The following is a 17,610-nucleotide window of genomic DNA, read 5'->3' on the forward strand; positions in this document are numbered from 1 at the left end:
GTTGGGATTATAGGTGTGTGCCACCATGCCTGGCTAATTTTTTTTGTATTTTTAGCGGAGATGGATTTCACCACGTTGGCCAGGCTGGTTTTGAACTCCTGACCTCAAGTGTTCTGCCTGCCTTGGCCTCTGAAAGTGCTGAGATTACAGGCGTGAGCCACTGCGCCCAATCCTATCTTTTTTTAATGTATTTTATACTTTCCCTAGTGGGCTCAACTTCCTACTAGGGAGAAGAGATAACAGGGGATAGTGGTTCAGGGTGGAGGAAAGGACAATGGAAGGAATGCATACGGTAACTTGGTGTCAGAGTTTGCTTCATGTCATTGAAACTCATGTCAGTACTTGGTGCCAAAACAAATTGCAAGAGGGTAAATAAACCAGCATAGCACTAGACTGGGAATGGCAGAAACAATGATGGAAATTAGGCTCTTTTAACATAACCATTGATGGGAGCATAAATTGTGACATAGAAGAGCATTTGGCAAAATTATATGGAATTTTAAAATTGGCATTTTGTTCATTTAGTCAACAGGCTACATGAGTGTTATAGCTCCCTCTTACGCTAACTAGAAATCATCAAAGGGCTCCACTTTTACCAGCTTAAACTTTGGTCTACACTTAAAGTCAACATTGTCATCTCTGCCTGGACACTCACACCCATTCCAATCTGGGCACTCACCTCTGTGTTCTGTAAATCACAGTCAGCAGAGCAATGATCACGGCGGTGATCAAACCATAGTCCAATCCCAGGAACAAGGAGGACACAAAAGTGGTAAGCCAGATGGTCTAAGCAAAAGACAGAAAACTTGATGGAGAACCATGTTAAACATCCCACAAGAGTTAAACACGCAAGTGTGCACACACACACACGCTACTTTTACTTTGCCTAACTGGATACTGCATATAACAACTGCATTAACTTATCTTTCTCACATTTTTCTTAGCACTAATCATATTTGCTCTATGACATATTAACAGAGCCATCACCTTTGTTACTTACCAGCTCTATTTTGCTGGTTCTCCAGAAAAAGGGGAGATCTGAGAACTGCATAAACATTCCCTTCAGGTTGACAATCACAATGGCCGACAGCACAGCCTGAAACAGAGCACATCCCCCATGCCTCTCCTCTTGTGTCCACAGAGTGTCCTTTGCTGGTTCCTCACTGTCCTCCCCATGCCTTCTCCCTACTCACTTCCTATGTGACACTGATGGTAGCTTTGAAGCCATGAACACCTGGATTTTAAGGACCTGGTTAGCTAAAAGGGGCCTTGGAAAATCGTTTTTTTTTGTTTTTGTTTTTTGAGATGAAGTCTTGCTCTGTCGCCCAGGCTGGAGTGCAGCAGCGCAATCTTGGCTCACTGCAACCTCTGCCTCCCAGGTTCAAGCAATTCTCCTGCCTCAGCCTTCCGAGTAGAGTAGCTGAGACTACAGGTGTGTGCCACCACACTCAGTTAATTTTTGTATTTCTAGTAGAGATGGGGTTTCACCATGTTGGTCAGGCTGGTCTCGAACTCCTATCCACAGGTGACCCGCCTGCCTCGGCCTCCCAAAGTGCCAGTTACAGGCATGAGCCACCGCACCCAGCCGGAAATCAGTCTTATATCCTAATAGCAAACCTGCATGGTGGCCAAGAGGTTCAGAATTAAAATTGGTACTCAAGGAATTACTTCACCTATGGTCTTTCTACATTATGATCTTCTCTACTCCCTATGGTTCCTGATCTCTACTAGATTAAATATATCATCATGTAAATATCTTATGAGTGTAGGCCATCTCAGATTTTTTATGATAGTATAAGGTCATAGAAGGTCAAAGAGAGAAGGGACATTCAAGATCAGCCAGTCCAAACCCCAACTTTGCAGATAAGGAAACCGAGACTCAGAGGAGTTAAGATGGCTTTCCCCAGGTCCTGCAGGCAGCTGTCAGTAGGTTATAGAGCAGGATCTTGGTCCTAGCCTTGGGCCTTTCTCATACCGTCTTGTGAGGGTTACAGTAAATAACCCTAATATAGCCATAAAAACATAAACAAATAAAATAGCAAAATCTCTACACATGAAAAAAACTTCACCCAAGTCCACATTACACACACCTGGGGCAATGATTCAAAGAGGAATCCAGTTGCTAATATGACCAGCAGAATCATTAATGAGGCCAAACAACCTGCAAGCTGAATGAGAGAAGACACATGGAAGGTGCTTTTAGGAGACTTGAATAAGAGGCAGGGCATAAGTTGGTTTTATTCTTTTGATAATTACTATGGGAAGATCAAGAAAATATGGATTCAAATAAGTCAACTAAACCACTACATAACCTATAGCTCCATCACACTTCCTCTCTGAAATTTTGGTTCTTCTTATGGCTTTTAAATGGAAGCTGAAATGCTGTAATATCCTAATTAAAATGCCCTTCCCAGAGGTGGAGGAAAGATGTCTGGTGCCAACCTGAGACCTACAAGGGCCACCAGAAGAGTTCAGATAAGTGTCTGCTGTCCAATATGGGAGCCAGTAGCCACATGTGGCCATTTCCTTTTTTTTTTTTTTTTTTTTTTGAGACAGAGTCTCACTCTGTCGCCAGGATGGAGTGCAGTGGCGCGACCTCGGCTCACCGCAACCTCTGCCTCCTGGGTTCAAGCGATTCTCCTGCCTCAGCCTCCCAAGTAGCTGGGACTACAGGCACCTGCCACCATGCCCAGCTAATTTTTGTATTTTTAGTAGAGATAGTGTTCACTACGTTGGTCAGGATGGTCTCGATCTCTTGACCTCGTGATCCGCCCACCTTGGCCTCCCAAAGTGCTGTGATTACAGGCGTGAGCCACCATGCCCAGCCGGCCATTTACATTTGTAAAAATTAAAAGTCAGGTCTTGGTCGAACTAATCACATTTCAAGTGCTCAAGAGCCACATGTTGCTAGTGGCTGCCGTATTGGACAATGCAGATATTGAACATTTCCATCATTGCAGAAAGTTCTACTGGATGGTGCTGGCATACTGCCCACACTCAGTCTCAGGCTTTCATGACAACATCCCATGTCTGAACTTTGAGGTTTACTGGTAGCTGAGTGTTGCATAACTTTCCAATTTAACTGGAGAATATAGCTCTTTCCTATAGATTCAGTTTCTTGTGATTCACTTCAACCAATCATGCCTTCCTCTGATTCACTATACAGCTCACTGGAGCATGGATCTGCAGGCAGAGTAGCTTTGTTTGGGTTCAGAATATAATCAAAAGATTAAAATTTAATTACCACCCATATTGTCAGGTCTTAGAGGCCTGTTGTATACACACCTGTGTCTTCCCACCGGTTCCCTCCTGAACAAGGCTTCGAGACAAGGAGCATGAAATTGAAAAGGTCTGGAAGAGTGAGCCAATGGAATTGCACAGTCCCAGGGCAATGAGCTCCTTTCCCATATAGAAACAAAACACAAAAGACATAGGTCATTCTTCAGGAAAAAAAGCATAATAGCCCATTTAATACACATTGTCAGCACTACAGCCTATCTCTTCATTTTCCTTTCAGACGTAAGAATTTGTTTAGCATGAGTTCAAAATAGGAATTATGGCATATTTTATAGTTGGTGGGGGCAACACTTTGAATTTTTGTCGGAGATAAACGCTGGGCTCCCTGCTCAGCCTCCTTCTTTCCAAACACACCCTCTACACAAATAAAGCTTAAGAAGAAAACTGCACTAAAAGGGATAAACTATTTTTACTGCTGAAGAGAAAGTTATTGTTGTATAGGACTCTTGACATCTTTTTAATGCCTGGGCTATTGCTCACAAATGAGTACATGCCAGTGTCTTCCTGGAGCAAGTGAGTCCTGTTCTTAGGTTACTTTGGGTGTTTCTAGTTTGACAACTGCATCTCAGACGAATGTGAAGCATCTAGTTTCTCCTTAGAATACATAAGGTATTGAAATAGACATTGTTATGTCAACATTATAGGTCACAGTGTTTGGATTAAATACCTTATCTGTGGCTGTGTTATAAAAGTAGGTGACAAAGAGAATATTGTGGAGTTAGTGATGAATCATACACCCAACGTTTAATGAATAAAGATAAACCTTCCTGGGGAGCAAAAATGCCTGGAATAACATTTAATCCTAAGCTGCGAGCTTTAAAAATAGGAATAACATTGCAGATTGAATAAATACCTGCTTCAGATACATCAATCACCAGTATAAAAAGTTTTTCTACCAAGATAGATTAGTTCTTGTGCCTTCCATAACCGACCTTGGTGATTTTTTTTTTTTTTTGAGGCGGAGTCTCGCTCTGTCGCCCAGGCTGGAGTGCAGTGGCGCGACCTTGGCTCACTGCAAGCTCTGCCTCCCGGGTTCACGCCATTCTCCTGCCTCAGCCTCCTGAGTAGTTAGGACTACAGGCGCCCGCCACCACGCCCGGCTAATTTTCTGTATTTTCAGTAGAGACGGAGTTTCATCATGTTAGCCAGGATGGTCTCGATCTCCTGACCTCATGATCCACCTGCCTTGGCCTCCCAAAGTGCTGGGATTACAGGCGTGAGCCAAACCTTCAATGTACTGCTACGAAACATCTGCAGGAAACTGATTATCTTTACCTGATTGCCGTCAACCTGGTAGCCATGTTTATTTGCTAAGGTCTTGGCCATGGAGATGGTCACTGAAAATCCAACGATGGCTATGGCAATGGCATCTACGTACACAAGGTGGAAGAGGCTGGTGTCCGGATTGGCTGGAGGTAGCAGCCTGAAAAGTCAAGCTGACTTTAACTTGTGTTGTGACCACAAGGGAAAAGAAAAAAAACCCTGCGCAGGGAAGCATTTTAGGGGGGCATTATGGGCAAATGAAGTAATCAATGCTTGGATACTTATTTGCTCTGGCTGGCAAAAAGGAGGGCCCTCCTTGACACAGAGAGGTTCTTTTCAGGCTCAAACTGCAAAGTGCAGCTTTCTACCTGGATGGGTTATCAGAAGAGATCAGATGCCGTTTTATTTATAAAAGGAGTAACCTCATATCTCATGGCACCCTGATGGCAAGTGTAAGTAAGACACAGAAACCAGGAAGAAGAGAGGGTCAGCAAAGTGCTCAGATGCCACCAGGCATCTGAACCCAAGTCTTGGAGTGGGTAGGAGAGTAGCCTAAGGGCTACCTTAGAGGAGAATTAATGTCCTGGCAATGCTAGGCACCACATACTTCTCCCCCCTGTCATCTGATGTAAAGACTCGGAGTCTGCTACCTCTTCCTGTGTGTGTGTGTGTGTGTTTTTTAATCCCATTAGCTGAGTTTGTAACATGGGAAAGGAGCAGCAGAAGGCTATACTCCTTGGGTGTCACCTGGAATCTTGCGAATCTGGAGGAGATAAAAGTGTGACTCCTGGAATCCCACAATGGAGAACCCAGCTTTTGTGGTACATACTTGTAGTCTGGGATCCTTATCCTAAAGAAACAGAATAGGGATTCCCTAGAATGTTATGGGAGAAGGGGCAATAGGGATTTTCAGACATTCTCCTCCAATTCAAGGCATTGGGCTAAACAATAATAACAATAACTTAACTGATACTAATAATTATTTATTATTAACTGATAACTGACACTAATAATTATTTATTATTTATTATTACTATATTTATTATGTCCCCTTCTCTGTGCCAGGTTCTGTGCTCATCTAATTGTTTTCAATGGCCCTGTGAACTAGGCACCATTATAATTCCCATTTTACAGATGAATAAAATGAGGCATAGTGAGGTTCAGCAACTTGTCCAAGGACAAGCAGCTCATCTACCAAGTACAACAAAACCATGAAGAACCTGCTTAGCCACAGCTATTTCTCTTACTATGTCATAGCACAGTGATGGAAGGGATGTTTCACATCATGAAGTAAGGAAACAGAGGAAGAAAAGGAAAGGAACCTAATGTCTGTTAAGGTGAGTTTACCTGCTACATGCTTTACATAAGTCGTCTCATTTTCCCTCACAGCACTCCCATTACATAGGTTCTACTATTATCCCAATTTATAGGTGAAAAAATGGATTTTGACAGATGTTAAGTGATTTTCCCAAACTGTAGCAGGGAGTCAAACCTGGGGGGTCTGACTATAAAACCTGTTGTCTTTCCCTGCTCTTTGCTGCACAGGCATGAACTAAGAGGGAAGGCCTAGCAGCAGGTTTGGGCCTAAGGGAGTAAGAATATAAGAAAAGGACACATTTTGGAACAAGTTAAGGAAAGTAAACAAACAGACGAACAAGAAAACAGGATATAGTGCTATGATTGGGATCTTTAATAGTCAACTGTCACTTTCTGGGCACTGTAAAATGCACTGCTCATCTACCAAGTACAACAAAACCATGAAGAACCTGCTTGTCTACAGCAGATGCATTTATATGTGTAGGTATGTGTATATAGAAGCATGGTAGTTTGCTCCCAAATAGGCCACCAGTCATTCCTCCCATACTTGTATGTGCATGTCACTCCCCAAATCTAGATGTGGAATCTGTTTCCCCTCCAGCTATATTTGGGCTGGCCTCGTGATGTGCTTTGAGCAACAGAATGTGGCGGAAGTGATGCTGTATGAGTGCCTTAAGAAGTCTGGTAAATTCTCTGCTTTTCTTTCCTATTGCTCTGAGCCACCACATAAAGAGGTCTGGCAATGCTGCTGGAGATACCACATGTGGAGAAGATGCCCGCCAGCCCTCACCGTTCCACTCACTCCAGATGAGGTGTCAGACACGTGAGTGAAGCCCTCTTGGATCCTCCAACACTAGTCACACCTGCAGACATCTGCAGATGCATAACAAACCCCAAGTGAGACCTAACAAAGAACCATCCAACTAAGCCTAACCTAGACTAAAGAATTATGAGCAAATTAATGGTGGCTGTTTTAAGTCACTGTTTTGGGGTAGCCTGTTATCAGTGGAGCCATAAGACTCACAGGTAACTGAAATGCTATGATTGTATGTAGATAGGTAGGCAGGTATTCGTTACCTACTTGGTTTTGGGCAATGTTCCAGAAAGATAAGGTCTCCTCTGGGTAGCCAATTTCCAGAAATGTAAGGTCTTTTTTTTTTTTTTTTTAAGTTAAGCTGTCACATACAGAAGGAAAGCAGTATGTTTGAGTACAATGCAATAGGGAAAAGAAGGTATTAAGTAGAAATTATAGTGACAAGTAGATTTTAACATACATATATACACATATACATATATGTATATATATACACATATACATATATGTATATATATACACATATACATATATATGTATATATATACACATATACATGTGTGTGTGTGTGTGTGTATATATATATATTTTTTTTTTTTTTTTGAGATGGTATTTCACTCTTGTTGCCCAGGTTAGAGTGCCATGGCATGATCTTGGCTCACTGCAACCTCCGCCTTCTGGTTTCAAGCAATTCTCCTCCTCAGCCTTCCAATAGTGGGATTTCAGGCACCCACCACCATGCCCAGCTAATTTTTGTATTTTTACTAGAGATGGGGTTTCACTATGTTTGCCAGGCTGGTCTGGAACTCCTGACCTCGTGATCTGCCCGCCTCAGCCTCCTAAAGTGCTGGGATTATAGGCGTCTGCCACCACACCTGGCCAATAATATGTTTTAAAAATGTACAGTTAGATAATATAGATGAAGCAAAGAAGTAACATGATTAGAAACTAAAAACTAATTGAAATAACAGCCTTAGAACCCATTACTAGTAAGTATTTAACATGACTTGAATGCTTGCTGTGTGTTCAGGCGTTCACTCACTGCCTTCCATGCATTATCTCCTGTAGCCCTCACAACTGCCCTCAAGATAAGTATTAATTACCATGCCCACCTGGCAGGTGAGGAAATGGAGGCTTTGAGAGGATAAGTGGCCTGCTTAAGATCACACAGCTAGTACGTGGCAGGCTAGGATTTAGGCTGTTTTGCTCTTAAATCCCATGTCACTCAAGGAGAGATTTTTAAAACTATTAAATTTAGGAAAACAAAAGAAAACAGAAAACCACTTGCCGCTATTGGTGGGATTGTAAAATGGCATAACTGCTACGGGAAACAGTATGAAAGCCTTTCAAAAAAGTAAAAATAGATCCAGCAATCCCACTTACAGGTATATATCCAAAAGAACTGAAAGAAAGGTCTCAAAGACATATTTGCACACCCATATCCACAGCTGTACTATTCAAATAGCCAAGAGGTAAAGGCAACCCACATGCTCATCAATGGATGCATGGAGAAATAAAATACAGTATATATCCACAATGGAATATTACTCAGCCTCAAAAAGGGAAGAAAATATTGTCATATGCTACAATATAGACAAACTCTGAAGACATTATGCTAAGTGAAATACGCCAGTCACAAAAAGACAAATGCTGTATGATTCCACTTACATGAGGCATCTAAAGAAGTCAAATTCATAAAAACAGAAAGATGAATGGCAGTTACTAGAGGCTGGGGTAAGAAGAAAAGAGGAAGCTCTTGTTTAAGGGGTATAGAGTTACAGATTTGCAAGGTGAAAAAGTCCTGGAGATCTGTTTTACAATAATGGGAATATATTTAATACTACTGAACTGTACACTTAAAAATGATTAAGATTGGCTGGGCATGGTGGCTCATGCCTATAATCCCAGCACTTTGGGAGGCCGAGGTGGGTGGATCACCTGAGGTCAGGAGTTTGAGACCAGCCTGGCCAACATGGTGAAACCCTGTCTCTACTAAAAATACAAAAATTAGTCGGGTGTGGTGGCACACACCTGTAATCCCAGTTACTCAGGAGGCTCAGGCAGGAGAATCACTTGAACCTCAGAGGCAGAGGTTGCAGTGAGCCGAGATTGTGCCATTGCACTCTAGCCTGGGCAACAGAGTGAGACTCGGTCTCAAAAAAAAAAAAAAAAAAAAAGCCAGGCACAGTGGCTCACACCTGTAATCCCAGCACTCCAGCACTTTGGGAAGCTGAGGCGGGCGGATCATCTGAGGTCAGGAGTTTGAGACCAGCCTGGCCAACATGGAGAAACCCTGTCTCTACTAAAAACACAAAAATTAGCCGGGTGCAGTGGCTCATGCCTGTAATCCCAGCACTTTGGGAGGCCAAGGTGGGAGGATCACGAGGTCAGGAAATTGAGACCAACCTGGCTAACACAGTGAAACCCTGTCTCTATTAAAAATACAAAAAATTAGCCGGGCGTGGTGGCGGGCACCCGCAGTCCCAGCTGCTCGGGAGGCTGAGGCAGGAGAATGGCATGAACCCAGGAGGCGGAGCTTGCAGTGAGCCAAGATCGCGCCACTGCAATCCAGCCTGGGGGACGGAGTGAGACTCCATCTCAAAAAAAAAAAAAAAAAAATTAGCCAGGTGTGGTAGCATACGCCTGTAATCCCAGCTATTTGGGAGGCTGAGGCAGCAGAATCGCTTCAACCTGGGAGACAGAGGTTGCAGTGAGCCAAGACAGTGCCACTGCACTCCAGCCTAGGCGACAGAGTGAGACTTTGTCTCAAAAAAAAAAAAGTTAAGACAAAAATTTGTTATGTGTTTTTTACTAAAATAAAAATAAAAATAAAATGCACCCAACCCCCCTAAAGCCCTCAGCTGTTTGATGTATAGAAAAAAGATTATTTTTCATTGCAAGAGTACTAATGTAAGAGTTAGAGGCAATAGATCCATCGATTATTTCAGTCACACAGTTACTTAAAACTACTTTCCTACCCTAGAGGAAGTGTTCCAACGACATCCACATTGTATGATTCTTTCAAGTTAAACCCAGCTGAAATGCCAGTTCCCATTACGACCTAAAAAGACACAAATCCAAATGCACCTTTAAAGATGAATGTTCAAATACTGCAAAAATCAGCTTCAAATATGTTAGTCAAGTCAAATCTATTCTCACTTTTAACATTCAGATTTAAAAAGATTTACCATTAGCTTCAACAATTCTTACTTCTCTTAATGACCCTACCCCATATAATTAAAATGAACTCTACAGTTTATGACCTGGAATTTTCTTCATGCTTTGTCCTTTTCTACTCTAAGGTGTCTGTCTAGTTGACTGCTACAGAAAAAGGCCATAAAGGCTTTCAAACGTTGACCTTAACTTTAGGGTGGTGAAATGAGTCTCTGGCCACAATGTTATGAATAAAGGATATTTAACTCTGTACTTCGAGGGTGGTACAATGACACTGTATGATTACAAAATGTACGTCTGGATTTAGAATCCTCCTGGTGATCCTGTTTCTGGGACAGCAGCCCCAAGTGTGGTGATAGGGACCCAGCAGCAACCCATAGCTGTCTCCTCCCATTTCAGCTACAAAGTCAGGGTAGAACTGTACATCAAACAGAGGGTCACTTTACATAATCCCATCCTGGATTGGCAGGGCATAGATTTACTTGGGGTGTAAAGTACAATCCCTAATGAGTTACAAGAGAAACGTAACAAAAGGTGAGATAGCAATTTGCTCCATGCCCAGGAACTATTGCCTGTAGAGCTTTCTGAGTGAGTTACCCAACAGAGAAGAAATTAGAGCTGGCCAGGGAAGGAAGCCAGCCCCTCCTGAGGTGGGTCACTGCAGGAAACAAATAATAAGGTAAGCTTATTATCAGAAACAGCAGCCTGGGAGACCAGGGGCATGGGTGATTCTGGCTCTTTTGATGGAAGGATCCTTTTCTGTTGATGACAATTATTTTCATCACCCTTAATTGCATTTTTTGTGCATCTCTAACTAGAGGAGTGCCTAGAATATTCAAATCCACAAACTATATATGGCTCAAGCTCCTGGAGCTGTAATTTTATACAGTGGTAAGTAATTTAAACCATTGTTTTCTTATCAAGACAAATAGATGTATTATAAAATTGAATGCAAAACTCAAAAAATATTTTTATAATAAAAAACAAATTTGACACTTAAAGGGAGTCATAAAGATGCTGTCCCTAAACTTTCTAGAATTCTGGGAAACCATTCCCCTGGGAAACATGGAAGAGTCTTTAAAGGGAATCTGGGAAACAGAATTAGTAACCCAAAGCAGGAGAGGCAAGCTGTGTCATTTACTTCATAATTGGGGCTTGCCTGACTTCTTTCCCAGGCAAAGGTGCTCAGAACCTCTTGCTGTACTCCAAGTCAAAACGGGAACTCTGTGCCTACCCCTAGTGAGAGAAGAGGTTTTGAAACTGTTAGAGATATATTTTGTTTTGCCTGTTAAAAGGTACTAATGCCATGTAGACAAGACTGAGGAAAAGAGAAGGTTTGAAGGTATTGCTTCCTTGTGAGCTACGCCAGCCAGTTGTTTTCATAGCTAGAACTTGTTGCTATAATTTAGATCAGACACCTATACTCTTCATATCTTTTTAAAATTTTTAAATTTATTTTATTATACTTTAAGTTCTGGGATACATGTGCAGTACGTGCAGGTTACATACATACACAAGTACCATGGTGGTTTGCTGCACCTATCAACCCATCATCTACATTAGGTATTTCTCCTAATGCTATCCCTCCTCATGCCCCCCACCCATGGACAGGCCCCAGTGTGTGATGTTCCCCTGCCTGTGTCCGTGTGTTCTCATTGTTCAACTCCCACTTGCACGTGAGAACATGTGGTATTTAGTTTTCTGTTCCTGTGTTAGTTTGCTGAGAATGATGGTTTCCAGCTTCATCTATGTCCCTGCAAAGGACATGAACTCATCATTTTTTATGGTTGCATAGTATTCCATGGTGTATATGTGCCACATTTTCTTAATCCAGTCTATCATTGATGGGCATTTGGGTTGGTTCCAAGTCTTTGCTATTGTGAATAGTGCTGCAACAAACACATTTAAGGTTAATATTGTTATGTGTGGGCCAGGTGTGGTGGCTCATGCCTATAATCCCAGCACTTTGGGAGGCTGAGACAGGCAGATCACCTGAGGTCAGGAGTTTGAGACCAGCCTGGCAAACATGGTGAAACCCAGCCTCTGCTAAAAATACAAAACTTAGCTGGGCATGATGGCAGGCACCTGTAATCCCAGCTACTCAGGAGGCTGAAGCAGAATTGCTTGAACCCGGGAAGCGGAGGTTGCAGTGAACCGAGATCGTGCCATTGCACTCCAGCCTAGGGGACAAGAGCAAGACTTTGTCTCAAAAAAAAAAAAAAAAAAAACAAATTGTTATGTGTGAATTTGATCCTGTCATTATGATGCTAGCTGGTTATTTTGCCCATTAGCTGATGCAGTTTCTTCACAGTATCGATGCTTTTTACATTTTGGTTTGTTTTTGCAGTGGCTGGTACCGGGTTTTCCTTTCCACATTTAGTGCTTCCTCAGGAGCTCTTATAAGGCAGGCCTGGTGGTGACAAAATCTCTCAGCATTTACTTGCCTGTAAAGGATTTCATTTATCCTTCGCTTATGAAGCTTAGTTTGGCTGGATGTGAAATTCTGGTTTGAAAATTCTTTTCTTTAAGAATGTTGAATATTGGCCCCCACTCTCTTCTGGCTTGTAGAGTTTCTGCCGAGAGATCAGCTGTTAGTCTGATGGGGTTCCCTTTGTGGGTAACCTGACCTTTCTCTCTGGCTGCCCTTATCATAACATTTTTTCCTTCATTTCAACCTTGGTGAATCTGATGATTATGTGTCTTGGGGTTGCTCTTCTTGAGGAGTATCTTAGTGGTATTCTCTGTATTTCCTGAATTTGACTGTTGGCCTGTCTTGCTAGGTTGGGGAAATTCTCCTGGATAATGTCCTGCAGAGTGTTTTCCAGCTTGGTTCCATTCTCCCCGTCACTTTCAGGTACACCAATCAAACGTAGGTTTGGTCTTTTCACATAGTCCCATATTTCCTGGAGGCTTTGTTCATTCCTTTCCATTCTTTTTTTTCCCCTCTAATCTTGTCTTTAAGCTGTATTTCATTAAGCTGATCTTCAATCTCTGACACCCTTTCTTCTGCTTGATTGATTTGGCTATTTATACTTGTGTATGCTTCATGAAATTCTTGTGCTGTGTTTTTCAGCTCCATCAAGTCATTTATGTTCTTCTCTAAACTGGTTATTCTAGTTAGCAATTCCTCTAACCTTTTTTCAAGGTTCTTAGCTTCCTTGCATTGGATTAGAATATGTTCCTTTAGCTCAGAGGAGTTTGCTATCACCCACCTTCTGAAGCTTACTTCTGTCCATTCGTCAAACTCATTCTCCATCCAGTTTTGTTCCCTTGCTGGCGAGGAGTTGTGATCCTTTGAAGGAGAAGAGGTGTTCTGGCTTTTGGAATTTTCAGCTTTTTGCAGTGGTTTTTCCTCATCTTCATGGATTTATCTACCTTTAGTCTTTGCTGTTGGTGACCTTCGGATGGGGTTTTTGTGTGGACATCCTTTCTGTTGATGTTGATGCTATTCCTTTCTGTTTTGTTAGTTTTCCTTCTAACAGTCAGGCTCCTCTGCTACAGGTGTGCTGGAGTTTGCTGACGTCCACTCCAGACCCTGTTTGCCTGGGTATCACCAGCGAAGGCTGCAGAACAGCAGTGATTGCTACCTGTTCCTTCCTCCAGAAGCTTTGTCCCAGAGGGGCACCCGCCAGATGCCAGCCAGAGATCTCCTGCATGAGGTGTCTTTGGCCTCTACTGGGAGGTGTCTCCCAGTCAGGAGTTATGGGGGTCAGGGACCCACTTGAGAAGGCAGTCTGACCCTTAGCAGAGCTCGAATGCTGTGCTAGGAGATCTGGTGCTCTCTTCAGAGCTGGCAGACAGGAATGTGTAAGTTTGCTGAAGCTGCACCCACAGCTGCCCCTTCCCCCAGGTTCTCTCTCCCAGGGAGATGGGAGTTTTATCTATAAGCCCCTGATTGTGGCTGCTGCCTTTCTTTCAGAGATGCCCTGCCCAGAGAGGAGCAATCTAGAGAAGTAGTCTGGCCACAGCAGCTTTGCTGAGCTGCGGTGGGATCTGCCCAGTTGGACCTTCCAGGTGGCTTTGTTTACACTGTGAGGGGAAAACCGCCTACTCAAGCCTCAGTAATGGCAGACGCCCCTCCCCCCACCAAGCTCAAGCATCCTAGGTTGACTTCAGACTGCTGTGCTGGCAGTGAGAATTTCAAGTCAATGGAGCTTAGCTTTCTGGGCTCTGTGGGGGTGGGATCTGCTGAGCTAGACCACTTGGCTCCCTGCCTTTAGCCCCCTTTCCAGGGGAGTGAATGGCTCTGTCTCACTGGTGTTCCAGGCACCACTGGGGTATGAAAAATAACTCCTGCAGCTAGCTCAGTGTCTGCCCAAATAGCTGCCCAGTTTTGTGCTTGAAACCCAAGGGAATCTTGGTGGTGTAGGCACCCAGGGGAATCTCCTAGTCTGCGGGTCGTGAAGACCATGAGAAAAGCATAGTGTCTGGGCCAGAATGTGCTGTTTCCCACAGCACAGTCCCTCACAGCTTCCCTTGGCTAAGGGAGGGAGTTCCCCAACTCCTTGTGCTTCCTGGGTAAGGTGATGCCCCACCCTGGTTCAGCTTGCCCTCTGTGGGCTGCATCCATTGTCTAACCAGTCCCAATGAGGTGAGCCAGGTTCCTCAGTTGGAAATGCAGAAATCACCCACCTCCTGTGTTGATCTCACTGGGAGCTGCAGAACAGAGCTGTTCCTATTCGGCCATCTTGCCAGCCCTTTACCCCCAAATGTACTCTTCATTTCTTTTGAGACAGAATCTTGCTTTGTCACCCAGGCTGGAGTGCAGAGGTATGATCTTGGCTCACTGCAACCTCTGCCTTCCAGGTTCAAGCAATTCTCATGCCTCAGTCTCCCAAGTAGCTGGTATTACAGGTGCATTTCACCACATCTAATTTTTTGTATTTTTAGTAGAGACAGGGTTTCACCATGTTGGCCAGGCTGGCCTCGAACTCCTGGCCTCAAGTGATCTGCCCATCTTGGCCTCCCAAAGTGCTGGGATTACAGATGTGGAGTCACCACACCTAGCCTACTCTTCATTTCTTATCCTTGAGGCTCCCACACATGTGCAAACAAGTCCCAGGGTGCCAAGGGCACTCTATGGGACACTTTGGATATTAAAAGGTCCCCAGTGAAACAGTGACATCTTTTGGGCCCTGTGCAAACTTCTAGTTGGCAGTGGTTCACAGTTTGAACACTGTTCCTTTCAATAATGCCATATCTTTGCAAAGCTGGGTGTTCAGTGGTTGCTGTGATGAAAAAGCAGGAACCACATACATATTCATGTGAACAGGAAATGAGGGTAGCAGTGTCCTTTTTGATTCAGAGGTTTGAGGATCTGTGCAGTTCCCATCAGGCATACGCATTCCATGATTAAATAATTGTGGTTACTTAAGAACATAATAAAATATTTTTATTCCAATTTATGTGCATATTTTTATAAACAACTACCAAGTTGTTAATCATAAATATTATTAAAGTGTGTGGACCTAACTACTTAATAAATGGAACTGTGAGCTATTTCTTTTGGCTCAGGAGTGTCAAGGGATGGAGAAAGTTTGGGAACCTTTGCTTTGTCAAAAGGAAATGGATTTTTTTTTTAGGTTATTAAGGTAATATGTGCTCATTACAAAACAATTAGCCAATAAAAATTTGAGGAGAAAATCCTCCATAATCCCATCACTTATAATTAATGTTAAAATTTTCATGCATAGTCTTACATATAATTTAAAAAATCATCTGTGTCTATGTTTTAAGGCTTTTTCTTTTTACTTTCTTGTCAATTAATTTGTCAAATTTCTTTGACAAATTGTAACCTTCTTTTGGCAGAACTGACAGCAAAAAATTCCTTTCATCCACTTCAAAATCCCTCACAGAAATAAGTAAATGCAGTTGTAGAAGCTGAATAGGTCACTGACCGAAGCTGACTTACCGCAAAGAACTCTAAAGGAATAGGCGCTGGCAATTTCTCTTTAAATCTCTCATTAAACTCCTTGCCACCCAACAGCAAACCAAAAACCATCAGCCCGACGCCTAGGGAACACACGTTGAGGTTTTTAACATTCTGCAACACAGCAACTGTACTCTGTAACACAGTGAATGCTGGATGTTTACATCAAGAAATCGCCCCTGAGAGAGACAGAGACACTCTAGTGCACTAACTCACACCAGCCATTCCGTTATTGGATATTTCTAGTTGAAAGTTCTCAGGCTGAAATTCCTCTTTGTAGCTTCTACCAATTAGGAGGCATTTTTATCCAGTCTCCAACTTTATAGTTGTTACTCTTTTTTTTAATAGTTGTTATTTATTTATTTATTTATTTATTTTTGAGACACAGTCTTGCTCTGTTGCCCAGGCTGGAGTGCAGTGGCATGATCTTGGCCCACTGCAACCTCTGCCTCCCAGGTTCAAGCAATTCTCCTGCCTCAGCCTCCTGAGTAGCTGGGATTACAGGTGCCTGCTGCCACGCCCAGCTAATTTTTGTATTTTTAGTAGACACGGTGTTTCACCATGTTGGTCAGGCTGGTCTCGAACTCCTGACCTCCATTCATCTACCCGCCTTGGCATCCCAAAGTTCTGGGATTACAGGTGTGAGCCACTGTGCCCAGCCTTATAGTTATTCTTATCAAACAATTATTCTTATCATATGCTGATGTCTCAATGTAATATTATAAAATCCAGAAAAGGAACCCTGAAGCTGAGTCCTGAGCATTTGGAAAGAATTAAGGGTTGATAGCAAAGTACTCCAAAGGTAAATACATTGAAAAGATTTTAGGAGCTCAAAGAGAGAGAAATTATTGTTAGCAGGACTTTGAAGTCAAGAGTGCTGATGTTTGAGAAAGGAACCTAGGAGAACTAGAGAAGAAATCCACTTAATTATATCCTAAGGTTACCAACTGGGCACCTCAAATATAGTCAGTTCTCATTTGAAACCCAATAAAATAGACTTCCCCCTCAGCCCAGGCCATGCACCCTTTCCTTCCTATCAATGCCTAGAGTATTCAATATGTTTTATTTCCTTTGTGACAAGGCATTTCAACAAGTCTCAGAGTAAGAAGTACGATAATAGCTATTATGGGAAACTAAGAATTTTGTTATTTAGAGAATATTCCTAAAGTCTGATTCCATTTTCATCAGTCAGGGACTCAACTTAAATGTCAAAGTGCCTTTCCTAGACCCCTAATCTAAAGGTCTCCCTATTTAACTTTCAGAGCAGCTGGTACTTCTTCATAGCACTCAATATAAATTGTAGTTGATTACATATGTATGCGATTAATGGTTTACTATCTTCCCACTGGACTGAAAGCTCCAGAGGGCAAGGCCTGTATCTTCTCAGCTCACAGCTGCATCTTGGCACCTAGCAGTGTCTGGCACATAAATACCTACAAAGGCTACAGGCCTCTCTTTCCAAGGACAGCTTTAACAGCATGTCAGAGGTTTTGATATGTAGTACTTCTACAGTCAATTAATTCTAATTATTTCCTAATTCCCTCTTTATTCATGGGTCATTTAGAAATGTTTTTTGGTTTCTCAATACATGGGAGCTTTAAAGCTATGTTTAGTTTTTGATTTATTATATTGCACTGTGTGAAAAAACATTGAATTTTTAGAATTTTGATCAGTTTCACACGATCGATTTCAACATGATCAGTTATTACCATTGTTCCTTAAGTGCTTGCAAATAATTTATATTTTCTCTGTGTTTGGTAAGGGGTCTATATAACTAAAAGATTCATGTTAGTTAAATCTTTTATAGCCTTACTTA

General features: G+C 42.5%; 1 protein-coding gene across 1 annotated transcript in view; it reads right to left on the reverse strand.

Annotated features, from left to right (window-relative positions):
- Positions 1 to 17,610, reverse strand: part of SLC26A5 (solute carrier family 26 member 5) — a 44,285-nt gene that overhangs the window by 14,100 nt on the left and 12,575 nt on the right. The window contains exons 6-12 of the mRNA XM_032761289.2: positions 15,777 to 15,929; positions 9,670 to 9,752; positions 4,573 to 4,720; positions 3,286 to 3,399; positions 2,091 to 2,168; positions 1,001 to 1,096; positions 680 to 786 (exon numbers count right to left, since the gene is read on the reverse strand). Coding sequence (XP_032617180.1) covers positions 680 to 786; positions 1,001 to 1,096; positions 2,091 to 2,168; positions 3,286 to 3,399; positions 4,573 to 4,720; positions 9,670 to 9,752; positions 15,777 to 15,929 — 779 coding nt within the window. The remainder of the gene's footprint in view (positions 1 to 679; positions 787 to 1,000; positions 1,097 to 2,090; positions 2,169 to 3,285; positions 3,400 to 4,572; positions 4,721 to 9,669; positions 9,753 to 15,776; positions 15,930 to 17,610) is intronic.

This window comes from Hylobates moloch, unplaced genomic scaffold (assembly GCF_009828535.3).
Source record: "Hylobates moloch isolate HMO894 unplaced genomic scaffold, HMol_V3 SCAFFOLD_1, whole genome shotgun sequence".
Classification (NCBI taxonomy): Eukaryota; Metazoa; Chordata; class Mammalia; order Primates; family Hylobatidae; genus Hylobates; species Hylobates moloch.